Source organism: Pseudonaja textilis, chromosome 10 (genome assembly GCF_049901715.1).
Source record: "Pseudonaja textilis isolate UNSWEBS1 chromosome 10, rPseTex1.2, whole genome shotgun sequence".
Classification (NCBI taxonomy): domain Eukaryota; kingdom Metazoa; phylum Chordata; class Lepidosauria; order Squamata; family Elapidae; genus Pseudonaja; species Pseudonaja textilis.
The window spans coordinates 24,711,717-24,720,504 of record NC_141999.1 but is presented as its reverse complement, the minus strand read 5'-3'; the positions used below and the strand labels follow the sequence as shown (position 1 = coordinate 24,720,504).

The following is an 8,788-nucleotide window of genomic DNA, read 5'->3' as shown; positions in this document are numbered from 1 at the left end:
TGCTTGCGCTTTTTTGGAGACGGGAGATGTCTGTAGACTCTTGCCCTTTCCAAACCTGTGGTTCCTGCCTATCCTCTTTCCTGAGTTCTGGAGAGCTGTTGGGTTTTCCTCTTAAAAAATAATAATAATAATAATATTGAACGTTTCAGTTGAAAAGATGAGACAGCTGAAAAAAAGGAATGGAAAAAATAGTGCAGAAAACAAACCCAAAAATAGTTCAAAGAGGAAAAATACATGAAGAAACAGCTTCCCCCTTCATTACAACGAGTATAAATGCTTTTAGGAACTTAAATATCACCTCTTAAGATAAACTAATGATCTCTTCTTCCCAAATCTCTTCTTTTAGCTATTAACAAATTATTAAAAAGCCAGTCGTGATGCCAGGAAAAGTCCATAAGAGATTGACAGAGATAATATATTATCTATTTTAAACTTGGTCAAATAAACCAACTTTATATTCATTAAGTCCTTAACATTTGTCCTTAAGTTCCTTTTGCTAAAGATTGCAGAAACTCATCTGGGCAATTAAATGTGCTATCTGAAAGTTCCAAATCTCTGAAAAACAGTTATGTAATTTCCAAAAGATGGTGAGAAAAGAAGTACGCAATGGTACCAAACCTAGTTTGAGTAGGATAGCTTATTCCCTTGTCTCCTATAGCATTAAACCTATCACAGGTTGCTTTTTTGTAGTTTCCTTGGGAGGAGCAACTGTTTAGAGCACGTGTGGGCGATCTCAAGCCCTCTCTCTTGTCCAGAGAGGAATCCCGAAGAGCCAAATCCCTCCATGGTTCCTTCATGATTGCAGGCTCTGCTATCAGTTCCTTGGAGGAGATCTGCTGGGCTGCGAGTTTTCCATGTATGGCAACTCTTTTAAGGGATCTTTCTGAGGTAAAACCAAGCACATCTTCCATATTTGCTGGGGCTCAGCTGCAGCTTCTTACCTGCCTACCTTCCTCCCCCCCCACCCTGCCACATCTAGCAGCTGAGGTTTCACCTGAGGGGAAGGAAGACTGAGAAACTGGCAGGTTGCCCGCTTGTTCGTGACAACAAAATGCAAAGCTTTGAGGCGCAGGGAAAACCATCCTTGTCTTGGCTTGCCCCTCCTGACGCTGGTAGGGGAGGCATGCGTAGGTGACAAGGAAGAGAACCTGGAGTCCTGACAGCAGGTAGGAGGTGTGGGCACAGCCCTGGCATTTTGCCGTGTGGCAGTGTTTGTTTTTCTCAGAAAACGGATTTGGACCAAGAGGAGGGCTGTCTTCATTTGGCAAAGGCTCATAAGGAACCGTTCTCATGTTTCCAAGGAGTCTGGGTCTATTTTTCACGAGGACCCTCCGATGCAGACTGGGTCAAGTCAAGGACACCCGGCAAGGATTTCAGGAACGCAGCTTTAATAGATCAACAGAGTTGGAAGGGACCTTGTAGGTCATCTAGTCCAACCCCGCCCAAGCGGGAGATCCTGCACCATTTCTGACAAACAGCAGTCCAGTCTCTTCTTGAAAGCTTCCAGGGATGAAGCTCCCATGACTTCTGTGGCTTGAAGGATAGAATTAACAGAATCTTGAAATATCTGTGCAAGTTTCTTCCCGTTTCTAGTTAATACTAAATAAAAGTCAAGACACCGTTATTTTGAGTTGCACCCCCCCCCCTCACTTTTCATGCAGTATGACAACTAAAATGTGTGTACAAAACGTTTGGCTACACCCAGGCTAGTACTGGAACGTTAACTTCTAATAAATCCTCTTTAGTTTTGGGACTGGGGCTCGAGGCTCATGACTGAATTGGAGTAACTGCCGGAATCCTGACAGAATACCTGCAAGGTGCAAACTCCTTCCCCAAGATCAGCTCTCGATTCCTTTACAACTGATCCTCGAAATCTGATCCTACCGCTATCAGACCCGCATCTCGAGTCCTGTGGGAGGTTTGAGATGCTTCATTTCCGCAGGCTCAGACAAACGGCAGCCCAGAGGAACAAAAATAAGAAATTTCACTCCGAGAGAGACTAAATATAGGTAGTCCTTGCTTAAAGACCAGTTGCTTAGCAACTGTTCAAAGTTACGATGGATCACCCCAGAATTATTTACGGCCTGATTTTGAAATGTCAATGGCTACACACACACACCCCTTGGTCCCAGGATTGCCTTCTGGGTGCTTGGAAACAAATTAATGGTCATTTGCAGAACCCCATAGTCACGTGACCCCAATTTTTGACGTTCTTTTGCCAGTTTCTAGCATTATTTTCCACTGTCTGGCAAAAAATGCCCCCTGAGCAAAACAAGTTTGCTTAATGACTGCCAGAAAAAAAACGGGATTAAATCCAGTATGGGCCCATGGTGATCCACTGAACGACCACTATGACATGCGACTGTAACTCCCGGCTCAATTAGGGCCGTAAGTTTGAGGACTACCTATAAAAGAAATACAATAATATAAATGAAATTTCCCCTGAAGGGGAATTTTGATACCCTGAACCTCAAAAATAATATGCTAAAGCATGGGATGTGCTAAATGGATGGAGGGCTTATTCAGCACTTATTTTTTTATATTAGATTTGTATTTCCACCTATTTGCACAAATGGTGACTCAAGGTGGCTTACAAGAGTATAAAAACATCATATTAAAACAATAAAAATTCAGAAAAGAGTTTTGAAACTGCATTTTGTAACAGGCCAAACGGCAAATCGTTTCCTTCTTCCAACCCAACCCGTCGTCTTTCTTGGGGCCAAGCCATGAAAAGCCAAGAGAGGTTCCTCCAAAGCTAAAATTCATCTCTCGCCTCTTCCCCGTTTCCTTTTTTTGTTTTAACAACAAAGACAACAAATAAAACTTCTTTCAATTTTACAGTGTGTCGGTTGGGTACATATATCTTGTGCGCACAGTAATATTATTTTACATTTCTTAATTATCTTTATAAACCATTCTAAGCAATATTTTATATCATATTATTCAATTACCATTAACACTATAGTTATTTAAAAAACATCTGCCTTGCTAAATTATGTTCATTCTCTTACTCATTCAAGATTGGTCAATTATATATATTATTACTATTGCCACATATTTCAGTTTCTTATTCTCCTATCTAACCCTTCATAAAATAAATCCCAAATCTTGTAATATTCTTTTTCCTCCTGTTCTCTAAATGGGATTGTTAGTCTACTCATTTCCGCACATTCCACTATTTTAATTGTTTCCTCCTCTGTGGGAATTTTCTCATTTTTCCGATTTTGTGCAAATACAATTCTAGCTGCTGTTATCCTCTTCCACAGTTTCCAAACCGCATCCAGCAACCAAGCAAAAACGGGGCTTTTCCTGCCAGGGGCTTAACTGGGAAGGATGGAGAGGTCTGTGCCAGGAATGTCACGGATCTCTTTATCCTTCCCGGTTTAGCCCCTGGCAGGAAAAGCCCCGTTTTTGTATAGTTTCTGGATGCAGGATTTCCCGACAAGAATTCAGAATCGATCCTTCCGGGCTAGAAATTGGAATTAAATCTGGAGAAGTGCCATGGGCAGCTTGGGACTCCAAGTTGGCTCTTCTTTAGTGACGGCTGATCTCTGCTGACGGGAACGTGGCATTGCAGTGGGGCAGGACAGGCATAATTGATCCGAGGGGGTTGTGTAGGGACGGCAACTTTGCTACACAATCCTTTTCCTGCCTGGTGGGTTGAGTAAACTTGAAATAAGGAGTCAGGAAGTAAGCTACATTTTCCCTCCCCAGTTTTGATTTCCCTTGGCTCATTTTTAGTTACTCCGTTAAAAGACCTCCTACCCAGGTTGCAAAATTTCAGGCTACCGTGGTGGCACAGGTGAGGAGGTGGGGACCTTCAAATTCTCTCACTTTACGATAAAATGCATTTGTACTTGGCTTGCAAAATTCAAGGGGAATATATTTTAAAAGGTCAGGAGTTTGATTTTATCTTTAGGAGCTGGAATAAATCTCTGCCTCTAAGATTGTGGATGGTCAGGAAGCCTTTAAAAAAAACAACACACAACTAACCCTGCCCAACCCACTAGACAGTCCCAGTGGACAGATAAGATGAAATTATTACTAGATGGCTCCTGTTTTTGCAATTCTTCTGTCTGGTATGTGGGTAGAAGGCAGCTGCGAAAAAAACAGATGCTTTAATCCCAAATCTTCCTCCCACTGATGACTGCTCTTCACCAGGAACTCAAAGACTCTTTGAAGGATTGCAGAAAGCAGATAATCTTTGATTTAGATCGTAATCAAGCCGGGAATTATGGTTATAAATCTCTGCGGTTGTTAAGTCGGGGCATCGGGTGACCTGTTGCGAAGTTTTGACAAGCCCGACTCTTGGCGCTTATCAACTACCGTCTGTTAAGCAAAAAAAAAAGAAAAAAAGTGTGTGGGAACAGCCCCCAACAGCTGCAGAAGAAGCCCAAATATGATAGAAACCAATGTGGGAGGCTTTGGGAGGAGAGGAGAGCAGAACAGGGAACTCTGTTCTTTCAAAAAAATAAAATAAAAAATGGGGGTTTGCCAGAGGCCCAGCCCTTCATGGTCTTGTGCCTATGACCAACATGCCTTCTTGACCTGAACATCTGGAGGGCATCCACCCACGGGAGCCTAGCTTCAAAAGAATGCAATTCAAAGGATGACCGAAGCTGTGAATGAGTCGCCTTTCCTTTCCGTTTATTTCCTGAGCCTCGGACAAAGCTTCTGCCTGCTGCCCTCAGGGCCACTGACCAGGGAAAAGAAGGATGCTGTTCCCTTCTTTGCCATTCCTAGACCGTCGTCCTGCCCCTGGCACGGACTGGAGATTTACTCTTGCTACGCTGGCATGAAATGTTTGGGCGCAATCCAACGCAACTGCCAGGCCTCTGCTTGGATGTGGCCATCTTTGGAGAAGCCTGACTTCCCTTAGCTCCTACACTGTAGCTTCCTCTGGGGAAAGCGAAGGTCTGCTTCGTATCACCGTGCCCACATTCTTCTAAAAGTTTGGAGAAAGAGGTGGCTGAATCTGGGTGGTGGTGGTGGGTGGTAGGTGTGCATTTATGACAATCGGGCCATGGGGCGATTCGCTGAGGAGCAAGAGTAACGCTAATATCAAAGGAACGGTAGAAATGCAATCATTACAGAAAGGATGCAAAAGGAGGGACAATGAATGATTAAAAATTAACTGTTTATTAATAATTTAAATAATTGAATGGTTACATCGTCCTGCTGCAAGTTGGCCGTGATGAGTTGATTGTGGTGAGTTGTCCCATTCGGGGTGAGTGTCTGTGTGTGTGTGTATCTGTCTATCCTATTTTTTTTTTTCAGTCCTCGGACAACAATCGCCTTTGATCTTTTAGGACATTTTGTGACCACATCTGTCCCTCCAGACGCCCTTTGCCAAAATGAACAGCCCCCCCCCTTCTTTTCTCTGCCCCAGCCCACAACCCCTATTTTGAAAGGCAGCTGGTGCTTGATTCTTGTTTCCAAATGCAACGATCACAGCTGAGGGCGCAGAGGCAGTCTCCCCCTGAATACCAGCCGCTGAGGATAAAGAATGCCGGTGGCTGTCACGACCTAGGAATGCGTGGCGTGCAAGCATCCAGTGAACGGCGCTTCTTTTTTTGGTGGGGGGAGGGGGGGCCATGCAGAACAAACAGCCCCTCTGGCCAGTGCTCTGACTCCATCCAGTGTTGCAAACCTCTCCCTGAGTTCTGAAGAGACGCTGGGGAACCAGCCATAGAGGAGTCACACGCCCCCACTTTACACACGCGTCAATGACTCAGGGCCCCCCATTCGTATGAAAGGGGAGATTTTAGACGGGGGAGACCTCAGGCCCTCTCCCTTTGCAGCCGGGCCCCGGGGGTGGGCGTGTCCCCTTATCTCCTCGCGTTTATGCTCTTCACGGCTGGGTTTGGGTACTCTGGGTTTTCAATCACCCCTTCCCCAAATTTGAGTTCTAGGAAGCTGCGGTAATTGTTGGGAACCAAAGCCACGAAGCCGGCAAACTCGATGGGCACCAGGGGCTTTAGGAAATGCTCAGGAAACTCTACGTCCTGCCGGTGGTCCATCCAGGTGTCCTTGGTCATCACGCCGTTCTTGGGGTAGAAGGGCCACAGGTCCACGTGCAGGTGGTTGTGCTCACTGTACTGGACCCGGTAGAAGTCGCCCTCGATGGCTTTTTCCCACACAAAGCCCTTCTCGTCCACGATGGACCCCGACTCGGCGCTCCGGAGCATCTCGCAGTTGGGAACGTCTTCCAGGTAGATCCCCAGGTCCACGTCGTAATCCCAAGGGATGATGTCCTGGTGGCGGGCTGCCCCAAGGAGCGTGCCCCCCTCCAGCCAGTACCGCACCCCGGAGGTTTCCAAGACGTTGATGACGTACTTGGCGGTTTCTCTCAGGGCCTTGAGGCAGCACGGCGGCGTCCAGCGGTCCTGGTAGAGGTATTCCGGTGTGTCGTCGTGGATGGTTCCGAAACACCGCGGCGTCTCCTTGCTGCACCCAAACCACTGCTGCTTGCCATCTTCCACAATCACCTGCTTGATGCCGAAATCCCGGAAGAGCCGCAGCTCATTGGACTTGGCCAGGTTATCAGCTTTCCACTGGTTGTGGGAGGAGGTGAGCAGTGGCAAGTGGAACAAAGAGAAGGGGCGGTCCAGGAGGCGGACGGACCACCCTCGCAGGGAGGTCTGGATGAAGAGGGAGGTCAGCAAAGGTTTGGCCAGAGGCAGGGAGAGGTTGAAGAGGCTGCGGGTACGGAGGAGCACCACGGCTTTCCCCTTCAAGGCGGTGCAGAGCTTGGAGGCAGGAGGCGTCTCGCTGTACTCCGCGGTCCATTCCTTGAGGTTGACCTTGAGGTGAAGGCACCGGAAGGGCAGCAGGGAGTGGACCGCAGCTGCCACCATCTCTACTTTCCCTTGGCTGCTCTTGAGCTCCTCCAGCATTTCTTCCAGCTGAGACGCGGACTCCACCCTCACCCCGTCGGGCACCAAGGCCACATACTCCGTCTTCACGTAAGTCTCCGGCCTGGATACGAAGGCCGGCTGATCCGGGGAAGGTTTGAGGATGACCAGCTGGACGTTGGGCACCTTGGGAAGAAGCAAGGGGGGGTAGGGCAAGCTGTCAGCCACCACCAGGATGGGCAGCTCCGGATCCTGCTTCAGGAAAGACTGCACCACGCTGGAGACGTAGTTCTCGAAATCTTCAAAGTCTCGGATGAGGAGGGTGACGCCGGGGCGGAGGGGCCCCAGGTGCTGAGGGTGGCTGGGCTGGGCGTGGTCCCTGTGCCGCTGTAGGACATGCTGCTGCAGCCTGGAGATGTAGTAGAGGATCAGCAGGTTAAGGGCGATGGCGGCGGCCAAGACGCCTTGGCAGAAGGTGACTCGCATCTTGCAAGGTTTGGGTCGAGGGGTTCCGGCCTGTGGCCCGCAAAGGGTCCTGCGGCTCCAGACTTGTCCATCCAATGTTAGTTCCTCTGGTAGGCGGAGAGAAGAAAAAGGAAGGTAAATGTTAGCCCCCCAAAAAACCCCAAGGAATTTAGATCGTAGTCTACCTGGACATTTTAAAATGCTGCCCCAAATGACACCAGAAGGAGAAAAAAAATAACTCAGTTTGCTTTCATGAGAGCCAGCTGGGCGTTGTGGCGGCAGTACTGGCTGCGAAACCAGGGGGCTGGGAGTTCTAGTTCCACCTCAGCCATGAAAGCCGGCTGGGAGACTCTCTCTCTCTCTCTCTCTCTCAGACCAGCCCACCTCAGAGGGTTGTTGTTGCTGTGGGGAAAGCAGGCGGGAGGAGGTAGTCCTTGACATAGGACCACCAGGGAGGCCAGCATTTCCGCGGCTAAGCAAGGCAGCTGGTTCCAGGGACCGGCCAGGCGTTGCAACCCTTTTTTTTTGGGGGGGGGGGTGGCACAGGTTGTTAAGTGAATCACTGCAGTTGTTGAGTGAATCCAAGCCCAGGTCGCACACCCAGATCCAGGGACACAGCAACCGTCCTAAATACGGGGCCAATTTCCAAAACCGTCCAAAGTTGGGTCACGGGTGGGTTAAAAAAAAAAACACGGTCAGGTCACTTCTTTCAGGGTCATGGTGCCATGGTAACCGTCCCTAGACGGATGGATGTAAGTCGAGGACTACTTGTGTTAGGCAAAGCTGACCCCATCCATCCACGTGAAGATAAAATATATTTTAATATAGAATAATATAAATAACAGGTGTTGACTTTTCTTGAGCCCCTTTTTGACCTCCTCCTGACTGAAAACCTCGGGGGGGCAAAGAAATCACTAGACTGGCGGGAGCGCCCTCGGCGTATGCTCAGAGGCACCCTTTCCCCTTCCTTGGCAGGGCCGGGCTTTCCCCTCACCGCTGGGCCCTCCGTTGCCGGGGCAACGCCTGCTCCGGCCACGCCCCCCCTCCTCCCCGGGCCGGCCGGGCGGCCTCCCATTCCACGGGTGGGGGGTGAAGAGTCCCGCAGAGTCTCTCGGGGGCACCTCCACGCGCGGCACTTACGCGTCGCCCTGCACCATAACGCCTCCCGCTTCAGAAAAACCCGCTTCTGGGGACACGCGTGTCCGCGTACCGTGAGAACGGGCTCCTACTTTCTCCCCCGTTCCCCCTCTCAACCGTCAGCGTGGGCCGCTCCCCGTGATCCTTTGCGCGGCGCCAGGCCTTCCCTCGCAGCAGCGCCCCCTAGCGGAGGACAGACAAGGCTTGGCCGGCCGCGTTGCCTCGGAGACGGCGCTCGGTTCCGGTCGCCATAGCAGCCGCGGGTACCTCCCCCACCCCTCTGTTGCTTCCCTTCCTGCCGCGCGCCTCAGGCCCACTTCCGGCGCGGCTCC

The 8,788-nt window shown here is 49.5% G+C and overlaps 1 protein-coding gene across 1 annotated transcript; it reads right to left on the bottom strand.

Annotated features, from left to right (window-relative positions):
* Positions 1-5,123: 5,123 nt before the first annotated feature.
* FKRP (fukutin related protein) lies at positions 5,124-8,752 on the bottom strand. Its single transcript, XM_026715487.2, has 2 exons — positions 8,460-8,752; positions 5,124-7,426 (listed from the first exon to the last, which is right to left on the bottom strand). Exon 2 carries the CDS (start codon positions 7,338-7,340, stop codon positions 5,829-5,831), a length of 1,512 nt encoding a protein of 503 aa, XP_026571272.1. The 5' UTR covers positions 7,341-7,426; positions 8,460-8,752; the 3' UTR covers positions 5,124-5,828.
* Between the last annotated feature and the right edge of the window lie 36 nt (positions 8,753-8,788).

Coding starts and splice junctions, on each gene's coding strand:
- FKRP (XM_026715487.2), bottom strand. CDS start 7,340: ATGCGAGTCACCTTCTGCCAAGGCGTCTTGGCCGCCGCCATCGCCCTT.